Here is a 19,912-nt window from a genome sequence, read left to right as displayed (position 1 = left end):
TGGTGGAAAGGAGAGAAAGAGCTGAGTGTCATCCGCATACTGATGGCACCCAACTCCAAATCCCCGGATGACCTCTCCCAGTGGTTTCATGTAGATATTAAACAACATGGGGGACAATATAGAACTCTGCGGCACCCCCACCTCAAGGGCCTGGGTGCCAAGCAGGAGTCCCCCAGTACCACCATCTGGGACCTGTCGGCCAAGAAGGATCAGAACCACTGCAAAACAGTGCCCCCGATCCCCATCTTGGCCATCCACCCCAGAAGGACACCATGGTTGATGGTGTCGAAAGCCGCTGAGAGGTCCAAAAGGACTAGCAATCCAGGTAATCTGCTTCATCCAGGATCCTCTGGAGCTGAGACGCCACCACCCGCTCAATCACTTTGCCCAGAAATGGGAGGTTATGAAAGTTAGAGCTGGTGGTAAGCGCGTACCACTGGCAACAGAGCCCTCAGGATCAAGCTCTTCATCACCTATCAATATATACCTGCAGAAAGTAGGTAATGCTGCCCCCAGAACCTGTGTCTCTGTCCACTGCTTCAATTTTGAAGATGCTACTTCCCGAGGGAGTGTCCTGCAAACCAAAACAAGAGAATCAGAGGTCTTTAAAAGGAGCATCTGAGAGAGAAAAACTACTAAGAGTATGCCCAGATGACAGCTGCTTGTACTCCTTCCTGGGAGGCATCCCAGGAAAAGCCAGAATAAAGACTGATATAACATGTGATTGACATGGCATTTTATAGAGCGGTGGAGGCAATTTGGAAGCACTCTCAGTGCCATCAGTACAATGATACTTTTTCACCCTTGGGCTAAGATTTGAGGGAGGGGGAATATTTCTGCAAGTTAGCAGCAGAAACTGGTAAAGACCATTTGATTGATTGGTGAGCACCAATGACATCACCAAAACACTACTCTCCTTCCTCAAATTCCTGGATCAGATTTGTCACTTTTTATAAATATTTTCATTAAAAAAAAAAATTAAACATGATGATATAAATGGATAAATTTACATATAAAGGAGGACGGAGGCTCACACTGCAGGCAAAGAATACCTCTAGGGGTGGGTTCAAATGCTCAATGGCCCCTCAAGCAGCTCTTCCATGTTCACTCAGTGCCATGCTGCTATTCTCATATAGTCATGCGGGCACAGAATGTCACAATCACACCTACATCCCAGTCCTATGATCAGGCTGTGCTGCTAGAACTAGCATACTGGTAGTGCAGGCCAACCTATGGTGTCGCAAAATGGGATGCCATATAGATTGGGACAGGGCTGCTTCCAGAAATGGCAAGTGTTGCTGGCTGCATGGCAGCGGCCTGCCTGAAGTCCCTGGTGTCTGTAGGTCAGGAGTGGGGGGTGGGCTGTGGGGTGGGGAAAAGGAGTGGGAGGACTGGGGGCATAACTGGGCTGAGAGGGGAGGAGGAACTAGGGACAGGAAGGAGGTGGAAGGGGTGGAACCAGCAGCAGTGGTGCATGCTGGATCTTGGTTGGCAACCTTCAGTCTCGAAAGACTATGGTATAAGCCTACAGCACCCGGTATTCCTAGGTGGTCTCCCATCCAAATACTAACCAGGCCTGACCCTGCTTAGCTTCCGAGATCAGGCATGTGCAGGGTAACAGTTGCTTATCCCTCCTATTTTAAACCTCCCTACCTCTTATCTCTTCTTGCACATAAGTCACCAAAATATGGGACGTACGTCCAAGGCGACCCATAGATGGCCCCAGGGCTTACACAGTGGTAAGTAAAAATAATTTTTAGTTACCTCCCATATACTCTCAGTTTGCCCCCTGCCATTGGATGCAGTACATGCCTTTCTAGTGCGGTTGCATCAGTGCTGATCACAGGGGAAAGGATTGGGACCCTAACTGAATAATTAATATACTTTTAAAAAAATGTAATATAACAATCATGCATTTAGGTGTGATTTGGATGTTATGTCCCTGACTTCACCATGCAAGGGCAAGGATGTCACAGCAGGAGAGTGGAGAGGAGCTGTAAATTTTCCTTGCTCTTGGCACAATGAACCAGCCACTGTCTGAACTGGCCCTGTGACTTGTCTTTAAACATTACGTCCATCATTATGGTTACCAGATACAAAGTGGGGGGACAGAGTGCCTATAACCTTTAACCATTGTATTGCAGAGGGCATTATGGCCGGTATAACTTTTTAAATCCTTCCACGTTGAGCTGCACCTGCCAAAATGCCCACTTCTATTCAATGGTTCAAGGTATAGGCACTCTGTCCCACTTTGTATCTGGCAACCCTATCCATCGTCATTTTGGGATACCTTTTCCCCCGGCTGCTTTGAAGCTAAAGATGAGTTAAACCCGTCTTTGAATTCTGCGAAATAATGCCTTCCAACTCTGGAGCCAAGGGGGAGGGAAATTTGTGTAGAAATGCTGAAGTGGCTGTGACCCTCTTTTGCCAAACCCCAAAGGGTTCGACTGCAGGAAGCTCCCTAATCTCAGGGACAAGGAGGCTATGCTGTCCTGGAGACAGCTCAGAAAGACAAGGCTGGGGGAAGTTCCCAGCATGAGTAAATATGAGCTGAGCTAGCTCTGTGTAGCATCTTTGCCACCAAGGCAGATGAACTTTCTCAGCGCTTCGGACTAGTTTTGGGGGCTGCACAGCTTCCTTGGTCCCGGGTCCAGGGATGGAGGCCCATTTTCGTCTGATTCCAGTGGGTAGGCTGCTTTGGGAATCTGCTCTGGCTCATCTTTGCGCATGACAACACTACTCAAAGTTCATCACAGAAGCAACCAGCTAGGCTGGCCACACAACCTGTGCTGGTCTGATGGCCGTGCTGAGCAACTAGGTGAAGCACTCCCCATTCATACTGAATCAAAAGACACAAATGCTTCACCAACCTCCTGCACTTGAACTATATAAGGTGTGTTGATAAATTCTGGACTCTCATCATTGGCATCTGTTACGAGGATCCTGACCTTCTCAGCCACCTGAAGATGAACATGATTAAATGTTAGACAGGCAATCTGAACTGAAGCCTAGGGGTAACTCTGTGCAACTCCGCTTACTAGCTTAACAGCAATAAATTAATTTTTAGATGCATAAAAATAAAAACTGCTACAGAGAACCAAGCTACTAGCAGCCCAATCCTATTCACACTTTCCTGGAAGTAAGTCCCATTGACTCTAATGGAACTTACTTCTGAGTAGACATGCAGAGGATTGGTCTGCCTGGGAGTAATCCCAATCACTTTTCAGAAAGTGCCTTTGTCTCCTTAAAGGCACAATTCAAAAAAGTGAAATCTGATCATAAATACATCAGGAAACACCTATACTCTCATTTGAGAAGATTTGTTTCAAAAGGACAAAATGGCATGTGTTAGATCCCAAATTCTAGTTATTTCCAAACAATATTTTGAAGGTGTCCCTCCATAAGGTGATGACTTGAGGCTCTGTGTAGCTGAAACCAGAGGGCTATGCTTCTTGGATAGTTTTCGTTCAGAGGAGATCATTAAAAGATCTTTGCTGGATCAAGACCAGTGGTCCAGCTAGTACCGCATATTGCTTCCAACAGTAGTTGACAAGATGACATATGCACACGTAAACTATGATGACAACAGCCCTCCTTATTTGTTTGTCCCCAGAATTTGGTATGCAGAGGACATGCCTTTGAACATAATTTTTCCATTTAGCTATCACAGCGCTTCATCTCTGAGAGACCCATCTCCATGGTTCTTCAATTTGAGAAGGCCTTTACAGAATCCTATTTACGCCCACACAGAAGTACAAAGAACCTGAGAGCAATTCATCATATTGCACAATCTATCCATTGCAAATAAGTACGCAAGACGTTGGATTGGCAACTAAAGGATTGCAACTTGAACGTTTTCATTATGCAATAAAATGCAGCCTGGAGGCATAGTGAAAAGCAAGTTGTTTTTCTGTTGAAAGACTTACTGTACTTAAGCCATCTGAAATGCTGACGACAACTTCAATCTCATCTTCTCTCTAAAAATTAATACAAGGATTATTTGTAGCAAGAGTAGCGGAAGCATCTCATAGTGTTTATAGTGTTTATACAAGTAAAACATTTCTGAAACTTTTGCTTGCTTTGTATTTAATATACTTTAAGCATCAGAGAGCAATGTCTGTCAGAGGCTTTCCCAGGAAGGAAATGAAATAGCCTATTCACAACACCTTTTTCTGAAGCAAGTTTTGAATACTGAAGATATGTTGTAAGCTACATGAAGATCAATGCATTTTGGGGGGGGGGGATACTTATTTTTTGTGGGTATGATTATAGTTATAATTACACTATTAATATGGTTAAGTAAAAAATAATATTCCAACTATTTAATATACATTTTCAGCAGCTTACAATAAACCAGAACAGGGGTCTCCAAACTATGACCCAGGGGTCACAAGCAGACCTCCACACGATTGTATCTGGCCCACAGCAACCTGGTTTTTTTTGGCAGAGCATTTGCTAACGATTGACATTTTTAGTCATTATTTATCATATCTCCGTTTAAACATGGCCCTTGTTTCTTTGTAATTGTCAGATTTCTCTTTCGTGCTGAATCATAACATACTGATTACAAAAAAGATCCCAAGTAAAACCTATTCATTCACTTAAATTTCATTCATTCTTTTATAAAACTGATTTTTTGGGCCTAAGAAAATGTGTAAAAATATATGATGTGGCCCTGGGACTGAAAAGTTTGGAGACCCTGTTATACAATAAACTTACATTATTATTGTTATTATTCATTTGTATAGTGCTATCAAATTACACTGTTTTTTTTACACAGAATTGTGTATATAGAGTAGTATTTTCATGGAGCAAGTACCTCAAAGGGTTTACAATCTAGAGACTGTATTGACACAAAGAATGCTACAGAAGGAGGGAAGAAGAATTACTAATCTAGTTATTTTTTTGTAATTTAGTAATTCTAGTTACTAAAAATGATCTAGTTAATTAGAGCTATTTAGAGCTAGAATAGATTTTACAAGAAGAATAGATTTTACTTATTCTACTTATTTTTACTTACAAAATAAGATTTTACTTATTCTACTTATGTAGAATAGAATAGATTTTACTTATGTAGGTTGTCACAAACTCACTTCATCCATTTAAACTGATAGGGAATAAAACCCAGTGGCATCACTAGAGAGATGCAGGGAGCATGGACTGCACTGGATGACACCATGGGGGTGACAATAATTTCCTGGCTGGGCCAACCAGGAGGCCAGGTCTACTGGGTGGATAGACCTTGGCTTTGCATTGGGAAGCCTGGTAGATCTGGGCTCTGGAGACTTTTTCGGCTGTCACCACCCTCCCCATCCTATTTTATCCATTCCCCACCCTCATTCTGCCCACACCTGTCTTTGCCCACCCCCCACCGCACTGGGTGACACTAAACCTAGATATACCACTGGTAAAGCACCACTATGACTGATGGTTAGGCCCTAGTTCTTCCTACATAAAATTAGACCATTGACAGCCGTCACATAGAAGCCATTTTCAATTTATCTCTGGGTTAAAAATGTGCTCTGTTTCTTTGCACTGTACCTCTCGGTCAAGCTCCTCAGTCAGGGTAACATTTCCATACTTGTCATCAATCGCGAAGTAACTTCTTGATCCCGCTTCAAAGGTCATGCCATAGGTGACAGGATCTCCTTCTGGGTCTGTTCCATTTAGTGTGTATACGTGTGTGCCTGCAAAGAGAAACATAGATGCCTTGCTGCCCTCTGTGATCAACAGTACAATGCACTCTCAATGCTATTGATCATTGGTCCATGGTTAAAAGTCAGTCAAGAACCGGTGGAGGGAATTTTGTCTTGTATAACAGGCCTTTTGTTCAACTGATCGCCAAGTGTCACTATCCATACCCAAACCAGAGCTTTCCAGAAACATGCAAGACAGCTGCTGGAACCAGTTTGCCTGATGCTGGTTTACTAACCAGCTGAGGATATGGTACCAGGAAGTGCTGATAAAGAAACATGAACAAGTTGTGCTCTCTCTCACTCTCTCCTTTTTAATCCTTCCTTGGAAACATCAGGCACATTTTATGTTTTTAACATACATTGACTGTATGTTAAAACAAAGCAGAAAATGCAAAGCAGGATCTCTTACATCTCCTCTGCAGAAAGTCCATCCAGACTTCTATCCTATCGATGAGATTGAATCAGGCCCAGATGTATCAGAAACAATACACAACAAGGGGAGTTCTAGGGCATACTTACACCATAGACAAACATTATTCTAATACGGCCAAACTACAAATTATAATATAAGCATATTTGGCCTTGCCATGCTTTAATTTTCCTGCAGACTAGGACTGCAGGTGCGGGTGGATGGGTTAGGACAGCGTTTTCCAAACTGTGGGTTGGGACTCACCAGCGGGTCGCAAACCAATTTTTGGTGGGTTGCGAAAAATTTTTGAAACATTAAAAAAGAACTTTGCAAGCACCTTTGCCCAGTCTGCAGAAGAAAATTGTTAGCTGGAATGCTAACTTGTGGTAAATTAAAATGTCACATGTTCCCATTTTTTTCTAGTAATTGGCATGCCATAGATCACTCGTGAACAGTTTCAGCCTTCTGTATGGCCTGGAAGTCCCTCACTGTACATCTTCAGCTTTCTGGGTACCCTGGAGTGACTGTAAGGGTTTGGGGAACAGTCCTTGAACTCCATTTCTAGGCAGAGTCTAACAAATGCCTACACGCACACGCTACATGCAAGGTCTCTAGCAGCCTCAGGAACACAGGACCCAGATTATTAATACAAATTTATTAACTAGTATTATTAATACATGAAATATTATGTCTTTCTAGATTTCTTTATTTTTCTTTTTTGGGGGGGGTCTAGTGCAGGGCTTTTCAAACTGGGGCGTCACAACACCCCAGCCAGAGAACCCTGGCCTCTTTCCCCTTAAGGGGCAGGAGCAGGGGGGAGGCAGTGATGTGATCACTCTGGTTTTGCGGAGGTAGAGCGCAATCGCTGCGCTTTCACTTTTTAAGCTTTGGGGAGCCTTGCAGATGCTCGCACAGGGCTCCCCACACTCCAGGGAGTCTGCTGCAGGGACTGGTGAGTATATGCCAGTCCCCGCAGCCCCCTTAGCAATACAGTCCTGGGGATCGTGTTTCTGCCTGCCTCCCTCCCATGCAAGGACTTACTGTGGTTCTCAAACTCCCTGTGAGTTTGAGAACCGCATCTCTAGTGGGCCACAATAGTTGTTTTTTAAAATGCGGGTCCTGGTGGGACATGCCATGTGGGTCTTTGTGGGACATGCCATGACAGTGAAACTGACATGTTTTGACATGTAGACATACCAATAGATTTCCCTAAGTTCCAGTGCCATTTTGGGGGGGAAAGGAGAAACAATTACACGGTGCCCACGTGCACAAGGAGGAAGAGGGCTGGGTCTCGTCCCCTTTTAAAAGGTCCGCTGTAGCTGCCAGACCCAACCCCCTTCACCTCCCCCTTGGGGAGGGACTCTCGTGTCCCGGCCAGGCCAAACAAACTCCGATCACCTCTTTAATTGGGCGATCGGGATTCTCCCATTCTCCAGTGTACCAGCTCAGCACTCTGTTCCTCTCCACATTTCCTTGTCCTCTCTTTCTCCCTCTTCTTTTTCCAATCCAAGGAATGGAATGAGAGGGGGAAGCAGTGGTGTCACTAGGAGGTGTGAAACACACTAGGTGGGGGTGGACATCATGACCGGCCAGAATTATGAAAATCTTGGTATTTTCAAATAATACCATCATGTTATATATCAGTCAATGAGCAATTTAATGCAAAATGCAATGAAACAAAACACGTTGAAATGTATGTATTCTAACGAAAGTTATAGCCAAATAATCGGAAATGGAAAACACTGCCTTATGTAACCAAAAGTGGACTTCCTTCACACAAAACTGACCAACGCAATTGATTTTTCTGAGAGCCAGTGAGGTGTTATGACACAGCAGGGAATCAATGAGGTGTTAGGATTAGTCAGCTCTCATTTCCATGTATCAGAGCTAATACTGGAACTCTTATTCAGTTGTTTGAGTGTCATCAAGTCTGCAAATCTGCAAGAGATGATGACTGATTCTTCCAGTGGCAAGGTGCGCTTTATGGCCATCGCCAACGGCCTTCTATTAGCTTTCAGAGCTGTGCACTTCTGGAATGCTAGTGGTGATGCTGAAGCAGCCCCATGGGCAGTGGTGGGGGATACAGAGTGCTTGCCAATGAAGGTAGGTCGACGTGGAAGGCCAAACCGGGGGGTGGGGTGAAATGGGCTGGGGAGAGGGAGGAACGGTGGGAAGTCTGGGAAGGGGTGGGAACTGGCACAGGTGACTTGCCCTGGATGCGATCCCATCCAATATCCGCAATGCCCCCTTTTCTCAGACTTGAGCCAGCTGGCACAGGTATGAGCAATGAGGCATTGCCAGTCGAGGGGCTTATGGAGAGGTAAGGGAAAATATTTTCCCTTACTTCCCCCAGCCTCCCAATCTGCCCCACCCACTGCAGGATGCATTGCAAGCCTCCTTGGCACGGATGCATCAGTGTGTGTGCGGAGGGGGAGAGAATTGGCTTGGGTTGATAGTGTTGTAAACTCTAGAACAGTGGTTCCCAAACTGTGGGTCAGGACCCCCGGTGGGTTGCAACCTGATTTATGGTGGGTCACCAGAGTGAGATGGAAAGATTTATTTATTGCCTCAAGCCCTGCAGCTATTGAAAAATGAGATACTGTAGCTGCTAACTGCCCTGCAGGGAACTGAGCTCCTGCAGTTTGCAAGCATGTGTAAATAGGTGAGAGAATGTTTGAGGCTCTTTTTTTCTAGTCATTATCACTTATGAATAAATAAATAAAAAGTTATTTCTTTCTAGATCTCCTTTTTTATAAAGTCTGGTAGACCTAGGTGGGTGCCGATAGAGTGTTGTTTTTAACAGTGGTGCTAAATGGTTTGGAACCACTGCTCTAGATGGATTGCTAGATCCCCTGAATCAAACTCTGGTACCTTGCGAGGTCTCATAGGAAGCTTAGAGCCCAATCCTGGGCTCAGCGCACTGGCTCACAGCTGGCACGCACTGTCGCAAACAGTAAGCACGTAAGGTATGTATGCGGGTCGTAACGCTGGGCGAGAGCGAACTGCCAAACAGTGGAGAGGTAAGTGGGGCATGGGGGAGGCTGGGAGGAGGCGTTCCAGGGAGAGGGGGGCAAGCAGGCGGCTGGTGAAGGGCAGGGAGGAGACACGTCGGGGAAGCGGGGAGAGGATGGGGATACGTGCCAGGGGAAGGGAGGCAGGACCGGTGGGGCTTTGTTCCACCAGATCTAAAGCCTCCGTGTAGGGCTCGCTGCCTTACACGAAGGTTCTTGATTCACCGCCCACCTTTGGAATGGCGGTGAATTGAGTGGCTCCATTGTGGGGCTACCTCGCTTACCTGGGGGAAGGGAACAAAAACCTTCCCTGGTGCTGGTGGCGGTTGCCTTGGATGTGCAGGATGCGGCAGCAGCCCATTTTCGGCACTGCTGCAGCCGCGCGCCCCCAGGCGGCTCTGGATTGGGCTGTTAGTCTGTGTTAGTGGAAAAGCTTAGCTCTCTCTGTACTTCCAAAGACAAGGCTGTCCTTGTGAAAGCAGGCTCAATGCTCTGGCATTATCAGGGTCCATTGAAGCTATGCATCCAGCTGTCAAAATCAGCCAGGTGCCAATGACAGTGAGTTTTGCTTTACCTCTAAATGTGTCCCTCTAAATGTTACCTCCAGAATGTGTCTGATAGTTGCCCCAGGTCAGAGTGAACTCCTTATCCAGTATTCAGTAGGAGCTAGAAATAATTTGGGTGCCTCTTTGAATTAATTTGCAATCAAGCACAGATTATCATCATTTTGGTCCACTTTTGGATTAGAGGTAGGGGTAGGTCATATAAAAATTTCCCCTTAGTTAATGAAATGTTAATTGTAGGCAGTGGCATAGCTAAGGGGGGCCGAGGAGGTCAGTTTCACTGGGTGCCATGCTGGTGGTGGCTGTCAGGGGGTGTCTTTTGGAAGCCTTCTGAGGCCCACAGAGGTCATGTGCGGTCTCTCCGAGCCTTGAAATGCTTCAGAAAGCCTGTCAGAGGCCTTAATAAGGCACTTCCTGTTTAATCTCCCCATGCCTCAGACCACCTCTCGGATGCCTCCGAGTGGTTTGGGCATCTAGGGGGTTTCTGGCCCCTGGGGGATGGTGTTAAAAATTTTAATTGAGACATTCTGGAGGAGAGCCCAGCTAGGAAGAGAAGTTCATGCTTTAGTTGATGGGGTTGGCCTCCATCTGAAAGAAACTGTGCACAGCTGGGGTGTAGTTTTGGGCCCAGTTTGTTCCTGGAAGCCAGATGTAATCCACAGTCCCTAGTTCTGGTCAGCAAAGAAACACTTTTTATGATTTCCCCAACTAGCTGCAGTGTCTTCTTTTGGTTTCTTATTGTATTTTTTTTTCTTACTTAAATAGCATCTATGTGGAACCCAATTAGAAGGAAAAGGCAACAGTCTTGTTCTTCACAGCAGAGAGCCCACAAAGGGGAGCGACCGTTTATGTGCCGTGATTGTGGAAAGACCTTAAGTCACTGTAGTAAACTTAAGATCCACCAGAGAACCCACACAGGGAAGAAACCCTATAAGCGTCAGAAGTGTGGAAAGACCTTTGGGCAGAGTGGCCATCTCATAATCCATAATAAAACCCCAAAAATTGTATCTCTGTCATTGTCCAAGTTGCTTTTCAGCACCAATCACTATGATACTGTGAACCCTCAATTTAACAGCGCTCAGACTTGAGACATTAACACTTTCTGTTTCATTAATCATTAGTTATGCAGTTGGATCTCGGTATCCGTGGGGGATCTGTTCCAACAGCCGCTGCAGATCCCAAAACCCATGAATCCGCAGGTCCATTCCAATAAGACCTCCAGACAGAATCAGCGATGTTCTCTGGTTGCATCTGGAGGTGTTCTAAGACCCAGAGTTTGGAAGCCACTCAAAGTCTGCACTGCAGCAGAGAACCTGGCAGACCAGGATTGGCAAGTAAAGAAAAAAATTGCCTCTCTGGTGTCTGCCCAGTCCCTTATGGACTCCTTTTGCTGGCATAGATCTGAAGAGCGGCAGGGAGTGTGTCTGGGCCAGGCCATGGGGATAGGATTTGGCAACCACTGCTCCCAACAAGATCCCCCTATTCCACCCTCAATTTGCCCCCATTGCCAGCTGACACCAACAGCCAGGCTGAAGATTGCTGGCGGTGGTTCAAGACTCAGAGGGCCTTACACCATGGCATTTCTCCACAGAACGATAGAAGGGTTACCATGAAGGTACCTGCGGGATATGCTGGAAGACTTTGTGGTTTGTTAGTGTATCCCACAGATAGGATTGGGCTGATGGTTATTGAAAAATATATATATCCTACCTTTCCCCTCATTCTATTCAGGGCAGCTACCAACACAAATAAAAACCAATATCAAAATACGATGACCAAAACAGCTGCATAAAATGCTTTGAGAATAATCCAGCTGTAGCGTCCAAGGAGATCAATACACCGATGGAATGTTTCCGCATTGGTACAGCAGCCTGAAGAGGTGTACAAGCAGGGAAAGCAGCACCAGATTTGGAAAGCCTGCCAGACTTGACCACACGTCTCATCAGGCAGAAAAAAGAATTCCATGCCTTCAAACATAGAAGATAAAGATTGAATAAGATTTGTGGAGCTTGTAATCCCTTTCTTGACCTACGCACAGCACGAGCATGACCCACAGGCTTGCCACCTTCTTGCCATGCTGCTTAGCCTAGCATTTCTCCAGAGCTTCCAAGCAAGCAATGAGAGCTTTAATAGCATGCAGGTCATCCGAGGAGGATAAAACAACCACAACACGTTGGAAGAGGAAGCGTAGAGGCCTTCCGAGAAGGCTCGGAACCTGGGAGTGTCTACTGAGCAGGGCAGGCCGCAGCATAACTGCACAACCTGCTTTATGCTTGACATGACAAACCATTATTTAAGGTATCCCTCTAAGGAGCAGTAAAAATCTACTCTCTTGTGATTTCCTTCTCATGAAGGTAACTTGAGGTCTAAACTTGAACCAAAGCAGATAGGGTTTTCTCAGTTGGACACAGCAACCAAGGTGCCTGCACAGGTGTTGCTGAGGGCAGCCTGGGCTTGCCACACCTTCCACTGGTGTTACTTGGGGGTGCGGGAGGGCACAGAATGTACCAGGTGACTCACTCAGGGTGCGTATGTGACACCACTATGAGAATTTTTTCAAATAATACCATCATGTTATATATCATTTAATGGATAATTTAATGCAGAAGGCAATGAAACAAACCACACTGTAATATATGTATTCTAGCAAACATTATGGCCAAATAACCAGAAAAGGAAAACATTCTGCCTTATGTAGCCAAAAGTGAATTACCTTAACCCAAAACTGACCAATGAGACTGTTTGTTCCAAGAGCCAATGAGTTATGCTGAGGCAGCAGGGAACCAATAAGGTGTTAGTATGAATCAGCTCTCATTTCCATGTATCAGAGCTAATACTAGAATTTGGGTAGCCCAATCCTGAGCTGTCTGTTGCGCCGAAACTGCCGTGGCGCCAAAACGGCTGCTGTGGCATCTTGAGCTCTACAGGGCAGCCACTGGCAGCTCCTTGGGGGAAGGGGACTTTTATCCCCTTCCCCTGGGTAATGCAAGTAGCCCTGCAATGGCGCTACTTGATTCTGCGGCAGCCCTTGGCCCAACACAGAGGCTCTGGATGAGGTGGAGCGGAGCTCTGCCAGTCCTGCCTCCCTCCCGCTCCACTCCTTCCCTTGGCACGCCTCCTCCCCCCTGCCTCCCCCCACCCCCAGCACACCAACTCCCCACCTCTCCCCATGCCATCACTCACCCCTCCACTGTCCAGCGGTCCGCGCAACCACCAAATGGTGGAGCTTTGGTGATCCACCAGCACTGGCTGCTGCTGAGCTACCTCTGGTGCTGGACTGGCATTGAGAGCTGCGAACGTGCTTTACAGCATGTTTGCAACAACGCCGGCAGAGCACCAGTGGTACGAGCTCAGGATTGGGCTCTTATTCAGTTGTGTGAGTGTCATCAAGTTGGCCAGGGGTTTTTTTGTTTGTTTGTTTGTTTATTACTGATTTATTGGGTGACCTGTATTTTTATATTTAAAAAAACAAAAATAAATAAATAAAGTTAATGGTGGTTATACCAACTCTAGTGACACTACCACATTTAGGTTGTACATGTGATATTGTGTATGGTCTGGTGTGGAAGGAGGTCCATCATGGGAGACGCAACTAGCAATGCAAATCCTAGTGATGCCTCTGGAGGCAAGTAGGCAGAGAGATGGCTCCCCTCCACCAATCTGCTACCTGAAGCAACACTTCAGCTGACCTCATGGATGGGCCAGCCCTGATATGAAATATTGGGGTTGATGCACTTTTGAAAGACAGCAACATGCAATAGAGAAAGCCACTGATCCTTCCAGTTTTTTTGTCTGCTGAGCTGCAGTCTTCAATATGATGCTTCAATGGTTGTATGAATGTGGAATGTTAATAAGAGCATTAAAACTGGAGGACTTTATGGCTTCTCTTCCAGATCAGTTTTGGTGTCTGGCTGATAATTTTTACACCCTTCTCAGCAGTAACTCTCCATATCATTAACACCCTGGGAACACTTCCCAGCACAGAGTTAACACCAATTAAAAATCTATCCTTGGTGTTTCTGCCTCCTCTTGCAGAAAAATAAAGTGAGTTAAACTAAAGTCTTATCTCGATGGGCACAAGCAAATGCAAACAAAAGCAAACACTGCAGTCTTTGTCAGGAAACAGAAGGACCTTTTCCTACATCTTCTGGTTAGGTTCAAAGCTGCATTGAAAGTTAATCCTGGCATAAATCCACCTGCACGTCCAGTATATCAGAACTTCAACAGAAGTAGTAAACTTTGGGGTAAATGCATTTCAAAAAGGTAAAAACAGTAGGGATACAAATCAGCAATCATAGTAGGATATGACACTGAAAGCCTGGGAGATCCATCATGAGTAGGGTTGCCAGGTCAGATGCATTTTTGAACTAGAGCATAGGAATGTCACAAGGTGGAACCTGACAATGTCATTGTGCTACCAAATCTTGAAAGTGGGGTTGGATGGGGTGAATCTGGTATTGAGGTGGAGCTCCTTGGTAAAGAGACAGAGCCTAGCTGTGGTCCATAAATGGCCTGAGAATAACCTTTGCTACCTGACAACCTGGTCTGAGAAAAAAGAAAAAGCTGGAGAAACTGGCCGTAGGTAAAAAATCCCTGATTTTCTCCTATCTTTTTGCCTATTTTTAGACACTTGCAACCCCCCCCCCAACAACTTCTGTGATAACTCAACATCCTAAAAGCAGCTGAGATGTCCTCTTGAGGTAGCTCTTGCCATTTTTTGAATTCAATACCATCCTGGAAGGATCATGTGGCATCCCAGGCAAGCCCTATATTGATTGGGTGACTTCTTTGACTGGATTTTCCTCAAAGGATTCTGGCCAACCTTTCTGCTGAGATTGGCATGTGTCCACCATTGGGGCAGCCAAGCCCACCCAGTTGGGTAAAGGAATGGGATGGGGTGCCCAGCTGATCCTAACTCATCCAATTGCCTTCCTAAGGAAGGCTTTTCCTGTCTGGGCTTCCCCAGTCTTGGTTGATGACAAAGAAAGCTATTTTTTCCCCCAGTTTGACCTGTGGGAACAGTGAGAGAGAGTGAAGGAGAAATGGTCATTGCTAACTGCTAGGTGTTGCACCCATTCCCCCCAACTCCTATTGTATCATAGTCATTGTTTTTAATAAACTGACAACCATATTCAATCCTATTAGAAGGACGCTAGAGACAGATTGACCAGGCCACATTATCTCCAGATTGCAAATGAAGGCCTGAGAGCAAGAGGCAGAGAGAGTGATTTGTTCAAAGGTCAACTAATCATGTAACCAGGGATACATATCACCTGAGGGGAGGGGATTGGATCAGAAAAATGGCACATGCAGGAGACAGCCCCCCTCTTCCATCACCCTGGTTCTGATCTGAATTGACCCTTCAACTCGCATCTGCTATGAACATTAAAAGCCACAACAACATGAGACAATCAGTTTATTGATCTTCTAGATCAGGGGTCTCCAAACCTTTTGGCCAGAGGGCTGCATCAAATATCTGGCATGGTGTTGAGGGCCAGAAAAAAAATTTAAAATAAATAAATTAGAGATGGAAATTAGATGAGTAAATAAAGAATGAATGGTTTTTTCATTCAACCTCTCTGGCCTTCAGAGCATCCTCCAGACACAACCAGAGCACAGCTCTGCTCATGTTCGGTGGAATGGGCCAGAGGCTTTAAGGGGACAAAAGCCTGGCCAAAGGCAAAATAGAGGCTTGCTGCAGGCTGCATATGGCTCCCAGGCCAGGGTTTGGAGAGCCCTGTTCTAGATCACATTGAGTTTGACCTACAGTCACCAAGTATGTTCATTGTAGATCAGTAGCAAGATCTGAACACTTCCTCACATATAGCTCAACCTGTTAGCCTCTACACACTACAACAGCCCTTACATCATACAGCTATTAATGTCCAATAGAGAAAATGCAGACATCCCTACTTATTAACCGTCTGGTAGTCTGCATTAAAGTCTTGATATCTCCCCCCAATTGCTTCAGTTGGCCTCATGGATGGGCCAGCCCTGATTAGAACCAACTTTCATGTATGTGAGATTCTAGTGCAGTCTCTCCAGGAATGTGTGAGTATCACCTCATCACCTCATGTAAAACAAGTGGGGTTTATACACTGTCTTATGCTAGAGAAGATCAAGCAGTGAATTCCCAAAGAGTGTGCTAGAGCACACCAAGTTGTGAGATGGGTTGAAACTTTCCTCCCATGTTTTAAGAAATGCTTTCTTTCATTACAAGGGTTTCATATAAAAGTAGAGGACAACAAGGAGATATTAGGGGTTGAAGGAAGAGGCAGCCACTGCACAGGAAGGGCTTCAAAGGGCAGGAGGTCTGGTCTAGAGGGTTGAGCCTCCATTTGCCTGAAGATAACATCTGAAGGTCGCCAGTTTGAGGCCACCGGCACCGTGAACGGCGAGACCTTGAAGCAGCTGACAAGCTGAGCCGAGTTATTCCACCTGCTCTTTGGAAGGAGCTGCTTGTCAGCTTGTGTGGGAGGAAGCCAGAAAGTGATACAGACCGCAAAAGTTCCATCTGAAATGTTGTGTGATTCTTGAAAGATAGAACCTTTCTTTAATTGTAAAAATCCCTACAGGGATTTAAACAGCCTGCCTATGTAAACCGCCTTGAATTAAAGTCTGAGGAGAAATCTGACGACCAAGAAAGGCGGTATATAAATACCTGTATTATTATTATTATTATTATTATTATTATTATTATTATTATTATTATTATTATACAAATCCTCCAGATCTTGACTCAGGGCAGCGTTTGCCGCTGCTCACGGTTGCTCATAAAGACAAGAGAGGAGAGGTGGCACTTTTCAGCAGCCCTGGTGCAAGATAAGGAGGGCAGGTGAAACAGAAGTGAGATGGAAGAAAGGTGCAAAGAGAAAATGTGAGAAGTTGATTAGCTGGTGCAGGCACAAATAGAGAAAAATCACAAACTGGATATTGCACTTTCCATTCTGTCCCCAACTCCTTGCATGGCAGGGAGAAGCTGTGCAAGATTTCTTCAACCCTCCATCAGTTCCTTCTCTCTCACCCCTGGTTAGCACATGATCTGGGGCAACAATCTCCCCCAAAGCCAGCCCCGTTCAGGAACTCTGTGGAACAGATTTTCCATTCTTAAAAAAAAACCCGTTAGGTTTCTCTTCCCACTCTTCCTAATGCAGGTAGGTTTAGAGTTAAAAATATTATTTGATTTGAGTTTGGGCTTAATTTTTGGTTTTAGTACATTGAGGCTATGGAAATATGGCTACAGGGATGTCCTAATAGCTGCTGCCCTTCAAAATTTACCACTACGCCACTGCCGTCCAATGGAGAAGGAAGCTTGAAGGATATATGTAGTTTAAACTGACCATATCTGGGTACCATGTCCATGAGGGGAGTTGTTTTAGCACACAAGAGGATTATGGAAAGTAAGCAGTCATGTGTGGTAAGAGGGCTTAGATAATACACAGTTACTGAGATTGGCCTACAACCAACCCAATTGGTTGGGATGGGTGGGGATGGAGGAACTGCCCACAGAACACTGGGTCCCTGCAGGGCAATTTGATTGGTGGAGGGAAGGGAATTCATATGAGTTGTTCTTCTGCTCCAGCCTCCCAGGCAATCAGCTTCATCCCAATGCAGAAAGCCCCAGGACCACAGCTGGTAGTAGGAGCCTCTGGCCACTTGCCTGCCAACATTGCCGCCATTGACACCACCAACCCAAGAGAGTAGGTGGGCAGGAAGGTGAGCGGGGAAGTCATAGGGAGAAGTCTCACGGGGTGGGGAGAAGCCGTGGGGGAAAGTTATGGGGAGTTCTGCCTTCAAAGGCAAAATGCCCAAGGGTCTAGCAAAACCTGGGTTGACTGTTGTGATGCAGTGTCCCCACCCTGTGCAACATGGATGCTATATCAGGGCAAGAACATTGCAGTGTTGCCAATAACTGCTCAAGGATACTGCTACTACCAAGGTAAGCACCCCAAATCCTAGAGGGGCCTACTGAGGGCCCCCTCAATGCTGGAGTTAACCCTGGATGTGCATTTTACATAATAATATTATGTGCAGGGATGGCCCAAGGTGATCCACCACCCGCTGCTGCCCCAACCTGCTGCCAGCTGCCTTCCACACAAGCATGCAAAACTGCCCTTGAAGATGGTTTGAAAGCTGCAATTAGTACAGAATGCAGCAGTGGTTACTGCTACTACTGGGTGGTTACTGGAGCCAGGTGGTTTGACTCAGTTGGACTGCTGCTCCAGTGACTGCACTGGCTGCCTATTCGTTTCCAGGCCCAGTTCAAGGTGCTGGAATCGGCCTCTAAAGCCCTTCATGGTTTGGGTCCCGGTTATCTGAGCCAAAGGCGACCGCTTTCTCCAATACATTCTGGCCTGCCCTCTTAGGTCATCTAAGGGTGCTCTCCTTCAAGTGCTGCCTCTGTCCCAAGTTAGAAGCACACGACCGAGATAGGAAACAGCAACGGAAAGGAGGAGGGATAGGATTCATTCATATGCTTGTAGTGTCAAACCTCACCTCTTTCCACTTTCCTCTCTGCCCCCCTCCCTGCCCAGAAACTCCCTCCCCCTTCCCACCTCATTCTGCCCACCACCGCCTGACCTTACACCAGGAGATGGTGGCTTGGCTACCAGCCCACATCCACAGCCACCAGCAGTTTTGCTGGTGGCCTCGCTACTCTGGCCTGCAGCACTGGATCATGCAATGTCATGCAACTTCTGACAGAATCCAGGCACTTCTACTTGAATCCTGCCAGCTCTGCTGGCATAATGCACATTCCACGGGTGGAGGATGTACTTGGATGGGGCTGTCAACTCTCTTGGTCCCTGTGCCCATCAGCCCTCATATGTATGGATAGCTACATAGCTAGCTAGATGAACCATTTCAACAATGGACTTCCAGAATCAGGCTTCTGCATGCACTGTCAATGTAGATGCAAACATACATCGGAATGTTTTACCAACCCTAGCATCACAGTTCTCATCCATCCAGGCGCTACTGAACTGGCTGAGTATGCCACTAGTTTGCACAACTGAAGCTGGGCTGTGATACACACATGCACCATTTAATTAATGTAGTTGATAAATTACTGCATCAAAGTTATGCCCGAGAAGATATTACAAGAAGTGGCTTCCTTTTCATTTTTAACAATTGCAAACACATCTCAGCATGTTTTCAAACTGATGGATAACATTGTCATACTGACCCACAGCTGTATCTTCAGAAAGACTGAGGAGCGCCATGTTCCCATTGGTGCTGCTTGCTCCATTGTCAAAGAAGTAGGGAGCGTAATTTGCCTGAACTGCAAGTCAGAAAGAAAACAGGACCCGGAAGAAAATCATTCTGTAAATACCCACCAGACAAATTGCCTATGAACTGTCTACCTTGCCTCTGTGTACATAACAAAGATCCAATCCCATAGGAATGATCTGAGTTCATAACGTATCCAATTACGCTAATGGATCTCATCTACCTTTTAGAAAGTGTGTGTGGGCAACTTAAAGGGATCCAATATGCATAGCTATGAATTAGGTAATAGATTATATATCTGCACAGAGAGAGAAAGAGAAAGAGCGAAATGGGGGGGGGGGGAATTAGACCCCTGCTGCTCTCTCTGAAGTATCCTGCTTGTAGAATTAACCTTCACAAACACTCACTAACACACTAAGCCACCTGTTTTGGTGAACATCTTCAACCTGCTGGCAGTGGCTAAGTTATCTAGCCAATGTTCTAAACATCTTCAGTTTCACAGACGCCTAGCAAGAAGCCGTAATGAAATAATTACTTACTTGCTGCAAGAGAACAGCAAAGTTAAGAGAAAATAAAAATAAACACACCGTTAGTTACCATTCTAATCACAGATCAAGAAGCCAAAAAGCCCATTTGAAGCTGCAAATATATGAGCAGCAGGCAGAGGGAAAAGGAGGAGGGGGAAATAAAGCAAGGAATATTTACTCAGTTATCAGGCAACAGTTGCAAGGCCACATTATCAAGGATTACTACAAAGCTTAGACCTTTCTTTAGTAACCAAGAGGTTGCTGTACTCACCCAGGCAAACATGCACCAAGTTAAGGAATAAAGATGGGGGGAGGTGCCATACTTGCTTCATCCCACCAAAGAGAGGGTTCGTTTCTCTGTAGCGTGGGGGGCAAATTGGCCCCACTGTCCCGGCAATGAGTGTCCTTCAGACCTGTGTAGCAGGGAGCTGCGCATGAAGCAGGAACAGATGTTAAGATGTTAAGTGGATGACACGTC

The 19,912-nt window shown here is 45.8% G+C and overlaps 1 protein-coding gene across 1 annotated transcript in view; it reads right to left on the bottom strand.

Moving 5' to 3' along the window:
- Positions 1–19,766, bottom strand: part of CDHR1 (cadherin related family member 1) — an 87,285-nt gene extending 67,519 nt beyond the window's left edge. The window contains exons 1-6 of the mRNA XM_066622178.1: positions 19,706–19,766; positions 18,864–18,959; positions 5,542–5,687; positions 3,927–3,977; positions 2,871–2,960; positions 488–574 (exon numbers count right to left, since the gene is read on the bottom strand). Coding sequence (XP_066478275.1) covers positions 488–574; positions 2,871–2,960; positions 3,927–3,977; positions 5,542–5,687; positions 18,864–18,959; positions 19,706–19,766 — 531 coding nt within the window. The remainder of the gene's footprint in view (positions 1–487; positions 575–2,870; positions 2,961–3,926; positions 3,978–5,541; positions 5,688–18,863; positions 18,960–19,705) is intronic.
- Positions 19,767–19,912: the final 146 nt, after the last annotated feature.

Source organism: Tiliqua scincoides, chromosome 3, assembly GCF_035046505.1.
Source record: "Tiliqua scincoides isolate rTilSci1 chromosome 3, rTilSci1.hap2, whole genome shotgun sequence".
NCBI classification, from domain to species: Eukaryota; Metazoa; Chordata; class Lepidosauria; order Squamata; family Scincidae; genus Tiliqua; species Tiliqua scincoides.
Note: the sequence above shows the minus strand (reverse complement) of the source record. Positions and strands in the feature narration are given on the sequence as shown.